The sequence below is a fragment of the Rhinatrema bivittatum genome, chromosome 5, assembly GCF_901001135.1.
Source record: "Rhinatrema bivittatum chromosome 5, aRhiBiv1.1, whole genome shotgun sequence".
Classification (NCBI taxonomy): domain Eukaryota; kingdom Metazoa; phylum Chordata; class Amphibia; order Gymnophiona; family Rhinatrematidae; genus Rhinatrema; species Rhinatrema bivittatum.
This window is the reverse complement of record NC_042619.1, coordinates 248,328,656-248,344,296: the sequence shown is the minus strand read 5'-3', so window position 1 is coordinate 248,344,296 and position 15,641 is coordinate 248,328,656. Positions and strand designations below refer to the sequence as shown.

Here is a 15,641-nt window from a genome sequence, read left to right as displayed (position 1 = left end):
CTAGGTACCGCAGGAACCTGCGATGTGACAGAGTAATTGAAATGTGTGTGTAGGCGTCCTGAAGGTCTAGAGAGCAGAGCCAGTCTTCCCTTTGGAGAAGGGGAAGAAGAGAACCCAAGGTTACCATTTTGAACTTTTCTCTTTGTAGGTATTTGTTTAAGGTGCGAAGATCCAGTATTGGGCGAACACCACCTGACTTTTTGGGTATCAGGAAATACTGGGAATAGAACCCCTGCCCCTGTTGGGATATGGGCACTGGCTCTATTGCTCGGGACTGGAGGAGGAAGGAGACCTCCTGCTCCAGGAGTGATAATTGGTCAGATGTTCCCCACGTCAGCCGAGGTGGAGAATCCGATGGAACAGAGAGAAAGTTGACGTGGTAACCTTGAGTTACTACAGCAAGTACCCACTGATCTGTGGTGACTGTGTGCCAAAGTCTGGAGAAGTGGCACAATCGGCTTCCGACGGAAATAGCCAGAAGTGGAGGCTGGGTACTGCTCTCTAGTAAGGAGTCAAAAGCCAGACGCTGGACCTGGCTGGGGAGCTGGCTGTGACTTCTGTACTTGGTAAGGCTTAGAAGGCCGACCCCTGGACGCTGGGGGATAGTATCTCCTTTGCCGATAGACTTGTCTCTTGGAGTCTCTCCAAAAAGATCTTTTGGAAGAGGAAGAGAGATCTAGAAGGCAGTAAGAAGAGCTGGCGTCTCTTGGTGGTCCTTGAGCTGCACCACTGCTTCTTAAATCTTTTCACCAAAAAGATTATCCCCCAGCACAGGGCAAGCCAGCTAACCTGTCCTGTACTTCTGGTCTGAAGTCTGAAGACTTTAGCCAGGCCCATCTCCTCGCACTAATTCCTGCTACAGAAACTCTGGAGGCGGTATCGAAGATGTCATATGCAGATCGTACTTCATGTCTGCCAACATCTAGGCCTTTTTGTGCTATGGCATGAAGCTGGTCCTGGAATTGCAGAGGTAAGGCTTCAGCAAATTCCTGAATCTTTGTGAACAGGGCCCTGTTGTATTGGGACATGTACAATTGGTTGGAAGCAATGCGAGAGATTAGCATTGAGCCGTGGAATACACGTCTTACAAATGCATCCAAGAATTTTTGTTTCTTTCCTGAAGGAATGGAAGAATGAGGTTTGAAGTGGTGAAGACCAGAACTGTGAAGGACTTCAAAGGGGCGTGGGATAAACACTGTGGATCCATAAAGTCTAGAGGATGTGAATGAAGAGTGGGTGGCTCGCGGGAATGACGGCTACTACCTGGAGATAATACCCTTATTCAATAAACATACACACGGTTAATGCGACTCCAACATTGCTCCAAGCTTCAACAGCAAGAGGAAATGTGGAAAAAGATTTGCATTCACAAAAAGCGGGGAGTAGCTTGCTTGTTACGATGGTTACTACCCCAAACCAAATAAGCCTGATACTTCACTTTCAATGCATAACCAGCAAAGCTCTCTGCTTCAACGGCAGGGGAGAAAGTCTGATACTTCATGCATATCCAGCATAGCTCTCTGCTTCAACGGCAGGGGAATGAAGAAAAGTGGATCTATATATACAGACAACAACCAACAAGGCCTGAATCACAGTCTGGGTAAACAAATAAGCATGGGTGTAGCTTGCTTATTGCTGTGGTTACTACCCCTAACTAATTAAGCTAGATATTTCACTTAGATGCAGCTCCAACACTGCTCTTTGCATTAACGGTGGGGGTGGAAAGGAAATAGAACCAAAGGGTTACTTAGAGCCAAGAGTAAAAGATAAGTATGAGGAGGAAAAAAGTGTGAAGCTTGCTGGGCAGACTGGATGGGCCGTTTGGTCTTCTTCTGCCGTCATTTCTATGTTTCTATGGAGCGTCGTGCCCTCTTCTGGGCTGACTCCACAACCACTGAGTGATGATCTAATTGAGTTCTCTAGAAGCCAGGGGCTGACTGAACTAGGTAGGTGGCATCTGCCTTATGGTTGACAGGTGCCACAGAGCCAGGGTGCTCCCAATTTCTCTTTAAAAAGTCCAGAAAAATGTCATGAATAGGGATAGACATGATTTCCTTTGGAGCATCGAGAAACTGGAGAAGCTCCAGCATCTGATGCCTAGAGTCCTCTTCAGTCTGAAGCTGGAATGGAACAGTTTCAGACATTTCCTTTACAAAGTTGATAAAGGACAAGTCCTCTGGAGAACGCTTCCTTTAATCAGGAGGAGAGGGCTGTGAAGGCAGATCATCAGTATCCTGGGACGAATCATCGGTCCAAGGATCGTAAGGCTCATCACCAGCTCCCATATGTTCATCAGAAGGGAGTAACGGTGTTATCCCAGAAGGCCCGGGCCTAGGCATCAATGGCCTCCGAGCAGAATCAAAGGCATAGAGGGAGGCATCGGCGGCATCGAGGGAGGCACCAATGGAATCGGTGACATCGATGGTTGTGTCGGTGGCAGCACTCTGGAGAGCAGAATGGAGATCAGTATTTCTTCTTCTTCTTCCGATGACAAGGGTATCGGTGATAAAGGAATCGGGCCCATCGGTTCCCTCGGATTCAGCGGTGGAAGGGCACAGATTAACGCATCCATTCTTGCCAATAATGGTGCAAGCGCCGTGGGTATCGGATTGGTGGCCGGCTCAGGAATGGCATCGATGGAGTGCTTTACCGATGGCCTCTTGGATCATCCGATCCAATTTCTCACGGAAACCTGGGGCATGGATACCCGGTTGTGGAGTAGGAGGCAGCACTGGCGTAGCCGGCTCCCGGCACCTGTCCAGGTGGGGAATGCCTCGGTGTCCCAGAGAGAGAAAAGGATGGGGCCTTTTCTGTACGGGACATTTTTGTCGGTGGCTCAGACGACGTCAATGCCAAGGGCTTGCCTGTATCGGTGGCCTGAGCTTTCCGATGGCGGTGTCGATGTTTTTCTCGATGTTCTCCTTGGTCTTTTTCCTGAGGAGGAACAGAGGGGGTCGATACCTGCAGAGTCGAAGCCAGTCGGGCAGCAGCGGGTTCCCGGTGCTGGCGCGAAGTCCACGGTACTGGTTCGGATGACATCGAAGCTATCGATGGAGTCGGGGTTTGTGACCGAAAGAGAAGTTCCATCTTCTCCAGCCTAGCCTTGCGACCCCTTTGGTGTCATTTGGCACATTTGGTGCAAGCATGGACATCATGGCCGGACCCCAAACACATCACATAGACTGTGTGAGGGTCAGTGATGGACACTGAGTGCAGTCGGGGCACCGACGGAAACCCGACGCCATGGCTTCGACAAATTTAGTCATGGTGCGGTCGATGGCCGTTGGGCCGCAAGAGAAAAACTTGACGGGAATTGACCGCAAGCAAGTAAAAAACTTACTGTTCGTCCGCGGAGCAAAAGTATCGATAAGGGGACCCCTGTGGGGCATAATTTTTAAAAATCTTTTGGTAAAGTTCCATGAGGAAAAATTCCTGTCAGGAATCTCTGAAGAGCTCCTTAACCTGCGTGGCTACTGCTGCGTGGAAAAAAGACGACTGAAGGGGGATCCCTGCTGGCTGTAGGGTCGGGGCCGTGCTGGGTTTGCCCAGTGGGTGCCAGTCAAAGTTCTAGAAACTTTGCCAGAAGTTTTCCGTGATTGGGCTCCATCCTGTGATGTCACCCATATTGTGAGGACTACCATCCTGCTTATCCTGTGAGAAAAATATTTAATAAACTTTCTTTTTCCCATATCAAAACCAACTTGCAAGCCATTAAAGGTATTTCTTTAAGTGTGCAGCTGGGCATAATGCTGTGTGAGAAGTGATATACAGCATTTCTACAAAGATGAATTAGAGCATGCTAGAGTAGAAGCACAGAAGAGAGCAAGCTCTAGAGAACATGGTGCTGGGAACAACTGCAGGCATGAAGGAAATGAGAAGGCAAAGCATTAGAGGGTAGTGTTATAGGCTAGGAGAAAAAAATGAGGCTCAGCACGAGAGGAAATACAAGTTACAGTTATAGGTATGGAGGAAAGCAAGCTAAGGTTTATCAGAATGGGGTCAGAACCAAGAAATTAAACAATGAATGTTCCACTCATTTAATGCAATACCTTCCCTGGAGGAAAAAGGAAAAGGTGCTGAGGAAGTGGGACATAAGGACTCACTGCAGGTTAGAGGTACTTTAAGTAAGCTAGAGAACTGACCGTACAATGCCAACAACAATCATTTCTCACACATCACTGAAAACGTCATCATAACAGAAATAAAAAATAATTGAAGTAAAAGGTATTGGGCTGCTTACTGAAGTCAATGAGGAACCTCCCGTAGCCCTTTCTTTGATACTGGGGAAGAATCATAATACAAGAGACATTGTACTTCTGCTGGCAGTGCTTTTCCTAAGGAAAGAAAATGCAGGTGGTTTAAAACAGCGCTCTGCATGGAAAAATCATAGTAACGAAGTTGATGATTACCAAACTGGCAATGGTTCCCAGCAATGAACATCAATCAATTAACATCAAAAGAGAATTATGACCAAAATGTCAAGAAGCAAATCAGAGAGCACTTCAATGAAACAGAATGTGCAAGTTTCTTTCAATGTAAGTCTTTTATAACACCATTTGCCCCCAGCATCATAACCCCAATCTCCACCACCTCAGTATTTCTCCTTGCCACTTCTTCAGCAGCTACAGCATAAAATTAAGAGTGGAATACATCTGCCACATATAGCTGAAGATGCAGGCTGACGTTGGAAAAAGGTAGCCTAATGCTGTAAATTCATCCATTTAATGCACCCTTTTCATATGGGACTGCTGGGGAGCAGCAAGTGCGGCTGATGGAAGAGAAAGCAATATTGATGCAAAATGTGAAAACAATCCCTTTTCTTTTGCTGCGCCACCTGTTCAGACATTGCAGGACCTGATTCGTTTGTCATTTTTATATGCAGCCAAAGATGGAACACGTAATACATTGCAATCAGCAGAAAATGGAACAGCCAGAAAGGATGGTGTCACCGATGTATGCCTGCAACCAGCTTTGATTCTGCAGGGCATTTAATGAGAATGTTTACTCCAGAAGCAATGCTAACCAGCACTACCCAGGGAATAGCAAGTCATTTACACATCTTTTGCCCTAGGCTTTCAGCCAGAGTACAAATCCCAGGGAAAATACACACTTAATACTGATCAGCAACATTAAAATTAAATGGAATGCAGGTGCTAGTCAGAACCTATGAATGTTACCCACAAGGAAGTACAAACCGTTACAAAAAAAAAAAGGGATATCTGAATTATAGACTGACTGAGGATAGGGAAAGTGGACAGCTAACATTAGTGTGACAAAATACTCAGTCACATGCTCACCTTAGAAAAGTAGCCAACAAGGTGGCACCCTTTCACATCATTGTGTGTCAAGACATAGAAAAGAAATGGCTCCACATCATAATACAGAGTCTTATGGTCCAGGAACAGCTTGGCTAAAAGACACAGATTCTGGCAGTAAATGGTGCTGACATTTCCATCAACCTAAAGAAAATAAAGAACAGGTCAATAAGTGGCATCTCATCAAGTGTCAGAAGATCGTCACCTTTATTTTCTGACAGTATAACAAAATCAGCCAATAAACACTAGCCTCTCATGGAGGTATCAGAGAAAAAGTTGCTTATCTGTAACAGGCTGTCACAGAGCACGAGCGGTCTATGGCTGGCTGGAGGATAGATTCACAGTATTCTTCATACATAAAACATAATTCAAGACTGCTTACCTTGCAGTACGTCAGCAAAACAACTTCAGTAGGTCAGTTATGTTTAAGTAACTGCCTTCTCCTCCTCTCCAGGGCCTGTCTTGCTCTCCTCTGAACTCATGCTTTATTCCTGCTCACCCTGCACCTAGAATGCCCTGTGTTAAGGTGGACCGGGCTAGTCCCTTAAGGTGTTTTGAGGGTTTCTATAGGGCATTCTGTCGCACAGATGTTCTTTGAAGGCAGAGAAATCACCGGTCTGATGGGTGATATCATGCAATGATGCCAACATGGAACACATTTCCAGAGCTTTCCAGGAAAAACCGAGAAGGCTCCACGGTGTGTGAAGCAGTTCCCGTGTCTCCACAGCATGCCTCAATTCTGTTATTAAGCCTAACTCCATAAGGGCAGATGGGAGGATGTGTGACTGGTGATTCCCCTTGTCTTCAGAGAACAGCTGTTACAAGTAAGCAACTTCATTTTCTCTGAAGGCAAAATGAATCACCTAGTCACATTGATGGGCCTCCCTATCTAAGGGATCGCCAATAAAATAGGGAATCAGTGGGATAATTGCTGCTAACAGGGTGGGTCAACTCTTTTTGGTTGCTTAAAACTTCCATTTTTTTCCTTTTTAAGAAGACAAAGCTAATTAAAATAATGGGTTCTAACCCTGGAGAATGGTCTGACCAAATGTGCTGTGCTGAGTCAGGAGTCTGTATCTAAATAATAATGTTATATAAATGTGTGAAAAAAGGTCCATGTCACAGTCATGATATTAATTCAACGGAAGTTGACCTCAGATGGACCATGGATGTAACCCTGGTCCTGATATTATGGATTTTGACATTCCTTTTCAAGGTCAAGTCAGCTTGAATGTAAGTGAAGGATATGTAATCTGCTATCCAATTAGACAGCATTCTCTTTGAGACAAAAACTCCATGCTAGTTGGGAGAGAGAGAAACAAAAAGCTGAGTGATTTTTCTAAGGCCTTTAGTCTACTCCAGATATAAAATAGTTTTTTTTTTAATACTGTAAAATATGCTGGGCTTGTTCACTTTCATTGGCTAATGCCATTGGGGAAAAATGTTGGGAGGATGATTGACTAATTAAGGTGGCAGTCCAACATGACCCTTGGCAGAAACTTAATGTGTGTCAAGCACCACCCAACTATGATGAAATTTATATAAGGTATATAAAGTACCAGGACATGAAGTATATTAATTCTGCAGTCCATATCTACTGCCACCAAGAGAGCAACCTTTCAAGTTAGGTATGTTAGCCCACAAGAAATCAAAGACTCAAAGGCGCTTTCATCAACTGAGTTAAAACCAGGCTGAGTTTCCATAACAATGGACATGACTTCATGGGAGGTGTCAAATTAAGCAAGTCTCCTATGAATATAAAAACTAAGGGTTGTATAGAAATCTGTCTTCCTTCAACATGACTGTACACACCAATTGCACCAAGGTATAACCAAATAGAGTTGGTTTTCAGCACAGACTCTGAAATATGTAGAAAAGCATTCTAGCAGTTTTTTGTGGAGGACTGGCGAAGAGATCTAGGACTATATTATCATGCCAGAGAGCAAACCTCCTCCATGCAACCTTTTAGTGGATTTCTTCCTAGAAGACAGAAGTATGTGAAACACTGAATTGGAGAGATTATAATAGTGTATTACCTTGCTTGAAGACAAGGGACAGGAGGCTGGGATGTAGCAATGTTCCTTGGTTCTGTGATATCAGAATTGGGAAAATGTCCAATCTGATTGAATTCCTGATGGATAAATGCTGGAGGCTGAGACATCAAATTTGTCTTGGTTAAGGGGGTATCAAAATTATAATTCCCTAGGTCTTCTGAGCTTTATCAAAGATTTTGCCACTAGATGTATTGAGGGATACATGTACAGAAGTCCCTTTCCCCTGTGCAGGAAAAAGTCATCTAATGCTAGTTTGCTTTATGACAGTCTTCTGAAGTAGAAAACTGGCACCTTCCTGTTCTGAGCTATTGCAAACGGATCTATAACAGCTCTTCATCAAGAGATGATGTGGTGTTTGCTATGTTCTGACTAAGGGACCACTCATGTCTAAATGGTAACTCAAGTCTATCTTCAAGAAAGTTTTCCTTGTCTGTCAGACAACTGGTTTAGAGTCATCTCCAAACAAGTGATATGAAGCCTTTTCTCCTGGAGGGACCATTTAATTGAGCTCTGCAACCCAAACCGGATGCATCTCTCATAAATATATCAAACATAGTTGAATTTGGAAAGGCATACCTTGGCCAGACTTGAATGGGACAGCCAACAAGACAGAGTCTTTGAGATTCTACTGTAGACAAATGTGTTCATGCAGTCTTTGAGTGGCTTGATGTTTCTTGGATTTTAATACCCGTTGGTTGCATTTTATATGAAAATGTTTCATGGGGTTTGTGTGGACTGTTGAGACATGAGGCTGAACATTCTCAACAATGTCCCAGGCTGGCATCTTCTGACACTGCCTCACTTCCTTCATGGCTGACAATAAATCCATAATTTAGCTGGTGGGGAGAAAAGTCATGGCTCAAATTGCATTTAGCAGAGCTCCTATAAATTCCATTTGAGATGCAAAGTTCAGTTCAAAGTTAGGATAGTTGATGATGAATCCGGGTAATGATGTGCATAGATTCATCTTCCTCTGGCTGAGAGATGCCTATGACCAATCAAATGTCCAAGAAGGAAAAGGTATGAACCAAGTTTGCATAAAAATATTACAATGACAGTCGGACATTTTACAAACACCTACAGAGCTGATATTAGGCCAAAAGGCTGGACATGATCCTGGAGGTGATGAGTTGGCATAACAAATCTGAGATATTTTCTCTGGCTTCGATGTATGTCTGAGTGGGTGCATATATGCTTCAGGCCCAAAGAGCACAGCCATCTCCTTTATTTAGAATGGCTAATAAGATGACCAGGATAACCATCCTGAACTTTTCTAGATACAGAGGTCTGAACCTCTGTTGGTGTCTGGGACAAGATGGAACTTGAAAGTGCTTTCTTTGGTGGAAAACAATTATGAAACTCCTGTACTTTCTGCAGGCAGAAGTTGGCTCGAAGGCAGTACTGGAAAGAGTCTGCAGTATTGTATGGTGATCTTTCAGTACTTCCACAGCCTCTTTTACTTTATCTTCAAAAAGATTCACTCCAGTATAAGGGATATCCATGAGCCTTTCCTGTCTTCATGTAGGATAAACACCTACATCTATGGAAGTCTGTGTTCATCTACAGCCACTGCAGAAGTCTTCAATGCTGTCTCAAAAGCACTGCATGCCAAATGTATAAGATGCTTTTCACATTTCTCACCTTGGGCCAACAGTGAACAGAATTCCCTCCTGATCCTCTCGAGGGACGTGGTCAGAGAATTCTTGTACCTTTTCCAGAATGATATGTAAGAGTTGTACCATGTAGGTCTGGTGGGATGCTATGCATAACTAATGTATAGCATTCAGATGGTGCCTTCCTCCAAAACAATTCAAGGTCTGGCTTTCATGCCCCAGCAGCACCAAGGAATGTTTCTAAAATTTTTTGGTGTGTTTTACAGCAGATTTGATTACCAGAGACTGGTGTGACAGTTGGAACTGGTTAACTTCCTCAGCCTCCTTTGTATGGCACTTTGTGTTCACCTTCTTACCAACTGGGAGGTTAGCGTACAAGTTTCCCACAGTCTCTCATGAATTTCCTGGTTAACAGGGTGGATAGGCACTGCCATAGACACTTTTAGGACAACCAGGAACTTGCAAATGTCAAATAATGGTGGTTTGGCATCATCCTTGACCTATAACTCAATGGGAATATAGTTAGCCATTGTATGGACAAAATCTGATAAATAAAGGTTTTCATGTAGAGATCTATTCCTTACCTCTGAAGAAGGGTCCAAGGGGATTTCAAGAGAGAACTCCTCTTTGCAGCATATCTTCTCTGACTCGTGAGTAAACAATCATGAATGCTTACAGCCACTCTTTATATAAACTAGATGTGATTTCTGAGGGTCCACAGACACAGAGCCAACAACTTTTCACTAACAACAACTCACACAGCATTGCAGCCAACCACCAATTACAGTCTAGAGCTGCTTCCCTCTCAGAGGCTGTTTGATGATGAGTGAATGTAGTGTTGACAGCAAACCTCAAACACAAACCTTGAAGACAGCCCAGAAATGTTTTCGTGCAGAGGAGGGTAGAATTAGGCAGATTGTTCAATAATCTAAGTGATGTTGAGCTAGCCTATGCATGCTGCATTGCACTTCTCATTTGTTGAGCAACTGCCTCTGCAATCTGCATCTGAAGTTCCTCCTCAAAAATTGCCAATTTGAAGATTCAACAAAGATCAGCAGGATAACTAACCTTTTTCAAAGTGTCTTGAGGTGACTCTAGAGTTCAAAGCTGGAGACTAATGCAGTGAGAAGCACTGGATGGGAGCTACTTCTTTCCTCCATGTGCAACTGCTTTGGGAATGGGAGAAATCACTTAAGTATCCCACTGCTCTTGCAGCTCTACAAAGGAGATTGGCCCTACTTGACTTCTCCTTCGATGAACCCTCAGTGCCCAAACTGAGGATTGCATGTCAATATTTGTTATGCTTTTATATCAGCAGTAGAATGTGCAACCTATACTTTGATAGAGGCTGGAGGTTGAGTTGAAGGAATTAATTAAATAAGCTTTTAATAACTGCTTAACCAAAATTGTTATCTTGACGTGAAGCTTTTTCTGGTCCATAAGGAACAATGAAGGCATGGAAAGAAGACTAGATAGCAGCTTTGCAGGTAATCGTCTATGGGAGCAGAGCAAAAATGGGCCAAGGTTAGCTGCCATAGCCCTAACCTGACGGGATTTTACATTACTTTGAAGTTGTTGTCCCAATTATAACAATAAGAAATGGATGAAGAAATCCATGGGGAAAGAGTTTGTTTTCTAACTGAAAACCCATGTTTGGCTGGGCTGAAGGAGATGAATAGTTGTGAAGATTCTCTGTAACACTTTGTTCTCTCCAAATAAAATTAAGCTCTTCTCTACAGTCAAGAGCCTGTTTATTTTTATGGGTGCATAGTCTCAGAAAAATTGTCGGCAAGATACTGGATTGATTTAAATGAAACTGAAAGACCAACTTTGGTAGAAAATTAAGATAAGCATGAGACAAACATTTGCAATTCCCTTAATCTGCAGGCAGAAATTACACTATCAAAAACAAAAACTTCCAAGAAAGAAAATTTAGTTCTTTTGTGGCTAGATGCTTAAAAAGCAATTTTATGAGCTGAGCAAGAACTATATTTAGATCCCAAGGTCAAAGATGATTTAGGCCTTTCATGAAACTGGCAACTGTAGGTTGTTGAGAAATAGGAATTCTACCTGAAATCTGGTTGTATGCGCCTTTAGAACTAAGGTGATCTCTGAATGAATTAGTTTTTAATCCTAAATCCGAAAGGCTTAAACGGTACTGAAACAGGAGGGGGATAGGACATTTAAAGGGGGTCCTCATTAACATGTGTACCAAATAGAAAATCTTTTCTATTTAAAGTTGTAAGATTTTCTAGAAGAACATTTTCTTGATGCTAGAATTACTCGCTTTCTTAAGTAACTGCAAGGAAGAAATTAGCTGACTTTCCATATTCAGGCAGTCATAGTCAACGGTTGAAGGGTCAAATGGAGAACATTCCCATTGTAGCAAGTAATCAGAATGGAAATATTTTGAATTTTATTGGTTATTGAATAGCTATGCACTGAAGCCATGGAAACCAAATTTAACATGGCCAAAAAAGGGCTATCAAAATCATTAGGCCCTTTTCTTAATTTTTTAGTTGTTTTTGCTATAAGAGGAATTGGGTGAAACACATAAGAAGTACTTGATTCCCTGAGATTGAAAAAGTTAAGACTGTTTCTTATTGCTCTTTTGGAACAGTAGGTGGGAACTTTGTTGTTGAATAGAACTATAATGAGATTTATCTGAAGTGTTCCCCAAAGTTACAACAGTTCTTTCACTATGTTAAACCAATGACCATTTGTGTGATTGTAGTTAGCAACTTAACATGTTGGCTATCTGGTTTTGGTTTCCAGGAAGATAGCTATCATGTACATCTTTTCTGAAAGCGTCCATTTCCATATCTTGCAGGTCACCTGACAAAGGATGAAAAAGCTTGCTCCTCCTTGTTTGCTGATGCAGTGCATCACTACTTGGTTGTCTGTTTGGATCAAAGCTACTTTCCCTTTTAACCATGGACAGAATACTTTTAAAGCATTGAAGAGTACTCTCAGCAATAAATGGTTTATGTAGAGCAATCTTTTCTGTGGAAACCAAGCTCCTTAAGAACAAAGGTTGTTCAGATGGGCTCCCCATCCTTGATTGGAAGCCTCTGTGGTTATCATAATTTGAAACTGAAGTTGGTGAAAAAATTGACCTCTCAACAGATTTGAAGGATTCAGCAACCACATCAGAGATTGGATGAAGATGCTGAAGATATCTACCTTATGCAACAGTGGCTGTAGTTACTGGTTCCATGGAATCTTTAGGTGACATTGAATTTATCTCACGTGGAGATGTGTAAGCAGTATAACATGTACTGTTGCTGCCACGTGGTCCAGCATTTTCATGAAGAAACGGGATGAAACTTTCCTTTGATTGGAAAGGAATAGAATTATTTTGGTAGTGTACTCTCAGTTGAAGAACACTTTTCCTTGTCTGGTATCCAAGCGAAATCCTATGAAGTTTATTATATGTGTTGGTTGCATATTGGATTTTGGGAAATTGATGATGAATCCTCTGGATTGAAGGATAAACATAGAAACAGAAATGACAGCAGAAAAGGACCAACGGTCCATCCAGTCTGCCCAGCAAACTTATGGTAGCCTCTGCTGTGCCATACAAGTCACCCCCATGCTTTTCAGTTTCCCAAACCATCAAGTAAGGGCCCTTGTTGGTTGCGGTTTGAGTCCGATTCCACTTTACCTCCCTGCTGCTGAAGCAGAGATCAATGTTGGAGTTGCAACAGGAGTTTCAGGCTTTTTGGTTAAGGGCAGTAACAGCCGCATCAGCAAGTTACCCCATGCTTAATTGTTTTCCAAACAAAAAGAGAGTAGAGGCATGTGCTTCCTGAAGGGTATTGGCTCAATATGAGCCAATCGTCTAAATAGGGAAAAACAAAACTTTTTCTTCCTTAAACAAGCAGTAACCACAATGAGGCATTTCTTGAACATCCTGGATGCTGCGAAGAGGCTGAAAGGGAGAAGAACATGATACTATTGATGCTTGTTAGCCATTCTGAAATGCAGAAATTTTCTGTGAGCCTTGTAGATCGAAATAAGTGTGTGGGCATTTTTGAGACAGAGAATGGTCAGCCAGCCAATTTCTAAATGAGGGAAGATGGTTCTTAGAGAGATCATTCTGAACATTTCTTTTTTTTTTATGTTTTGAGATCTCTGAGGTCCAAGATGGGGCAGAAACCACTTGTTTTCTTTGGAATGAGAAAGTACTTGAGTACAATCCTGTGTTTCTTTGTAGTTTGGACAAGGTCATGGAGGAAAAGTCCATAAATTATTATTAACCAGGTAGACTTGGGGAATGCCACTGCTTATCTCTGGGCACAAAAAGCATGGTCTATATCTATTGTTTTGGATCCTGCCAGATACTTGTGACGTGGATTAGCCACTACTACTGGAAATAGGATATTGACTTAATGGACCTGTGGTCTGACCCAGTATGGTGATTTGGAGGCGGTGGAGAACTTGGAATATTAGTCACATTTTTTTACATCAAGCCACATTTTCCTAACAAAAGGCTAGTGCTCCTTTGCAGGAGAAACCCCTGTAGAAGAGCTATCAGATTCTGGAACTAGAAATGGCATAGCTTATTTTGGTTCCAAATGAATTTTTTTTATTGGTTGGTGCTGATATGGGTATGTTTCCTTTTCTTATCACTGGTGTTGGCAAACCCCCTGCACTAAGGAGTAATGGTGTCTTAATTCTGAGCACTGAGAAGTCTTCTGCAAGGACACGGTTTATTCTGGTGCCCACCTGCTTCAGTGCTAAAGAGCACAGTTTCTCCCATGTGATAGATGAGAAATGGTTTTTGCACCATAACTTCCGAGTCATGGTGTTTGAAAGGACTCTGGACCTTCAGCTGGTGGTTTCTCTCTCACACTGTTCCAGAAGGCTGAGGAGAACGTAACATACTTTGATGTGAAAGTTTTGAATCTTATGGCCCTGGGAGCTATTTGGGCACAGGCAGCACAATTGGGAGCATCAAGCAATGGTCCAAAGCAATGAAGACAGCAGTTGTGGAAATCTGTTAAAGACATCTTTGAAGGAGCATCAGGGATATCTTTTAAAGCCTGCCATTCTAAAGAGAGCTGAAACTAAGTCAAACTCAATTTTTATGAATTTAAGACAAAATCTTTTCTTTTAATAGATTTACACGAAACAAAAAAAATACTATCATTAGAAGAAAATAAATAAGTGAAAACACTGTGAACAAAATTTTCGATGATTGGCTGAAGGAGAGACCAAAAACATGTCATTTCGCACAAGCGAAGAAAAAAAGACTAAGGAATCTTGCACGGTTGCAACTGCACAGAACACCCATACATTATCAGAAAAATCTTCTTGGATTTTCTGAGCTCAGACAGCTTTTCTGATTTGATGCTGTCGGATGACATCACCCCCTTGTGTGCCAATTACTGTCCTGCATGTCCATGGAGAAAAACATGTCCATTGCTCTTGGCAGTAAACATCAAACTGAGGTTTGCTGCATTACTGTTAACCTTGGAAGCTGCTATATATGCCCAGAGAGGTCTTCATTTTTTCTGGAAACGTTCTATGTTCGTGCCGTCGATGATGTCACCCATCAGAAAATACCCTGAGCCCCAAAACAGTGGTCTCTCATGAAGGTAACAGAGAATAAACATTGGTGCCTTAAGGAGGTACCACGCCACCTTAATAAAAATCGGCCTATCATGTAGGAATCAGAAAATACCCTGATTCAATAAATATCAGCCTCTCATGGAGATATCAGAGAACAGACATTGGTCTCTCTTGCAGGAACAAAAAATGAACCTGCTCTAATAAACGTTGTCCTCTTCTGGAAGTATTCTGCACCAATGAACATCAGATTTTCATAGAAATGCTGGAAAATACTCTGCACCAACTAACACCAGCTTCTTAAGTGAGTACAAATTAGGTACAGAAGCCACTCTGAACTAGACGCTTGAAAAATATTTTATATATGCAGTTTGGGTTACCTCAAAAACAGAGGTGTTATCCTTTCTGTAAATCTCATTGGCTGGAGGATGGAACCAGCCACACTTCTTCATATGCTGCTTGAGGATGGTTCTACTTTTCATGTATTTTAGACAGAATTCACAGAGGTACAACTTTGGTAACCTGCAGATAATTACAGAGAAAGGAAAATGGTTTATATAATATAAAGAGCTGTAAATGTTTAGTAAAATAACTAATTCATAGAGATCTTCATTTTCAGTTTTTATTTTTCCTGGGAAGTTATCAATGTTTATCATATCAAACAAAAGCAGGAGAAAAATCATTGGCACAATCATTCATTTTGTCCACTGATTTTCTCCTCTTTTTATGATAAATGCTGTTAAATTTCCAGGAAAAACAGAATAAAAACTGAAAATGAAGGTCCCTACCAATTCAGGACTTTCATTTATTATTAAAAATAGCCACAGTAAACCATACAATCTGCATAACTTCTTCTGGAATCCTTAGATAAGAGTAGTTAAAGACATTTGAAACTGGGAAACACTGTAGGATATATATATATTTTTTTTTTTATGTTCACTCAAGTTCATCATGTTTTGGCATTATCTGTCCCTGTCTCCTTAAAAAAAAAAAAAAGCCTCCAAAATATTTACCACTAGCAGCAGTATAGGTCTGCTGAAGGAAGATGAACAAATGCACTCTTAACATTAAAGGGACTATATGTAGAA

At 42.0% G+C, this 15,641-nt stretch overlaps 1 protein-coding gene across 2 annotated transcripts in view; it reads right to left on the bottom strand.

Moving 5' to 3' along the window:
- KAT6A (lysine acetyltransferase 6A) overlaps positions 1-15,641 on the bottom strand; it is a 333,161-nt gene that overhangs the window by 90,061 nt on the left and 227,459 nt on the right. For both annotated transcript variants that reach the window (XM_029603716.1, XM_029603717.1), the window contains exons 10-12: positions 14,934-15,075; positions 5,298-5,459; positions 4,241-4,334 (exon numbers count right to left, since the gene is read on the bottom strand). In XM_029603716.1, coding sequence (XP_029459576.1) covers positions 4,241-4,334; positions 5,298-5,459; positions 14,934-15,075 — 398 coding nt within the window. The remainder of the gene's footprint in view (positions 1-4,240; positions 4,335-5,297; positions 5,460-14,933; positions 15,076-15,641) is intronic.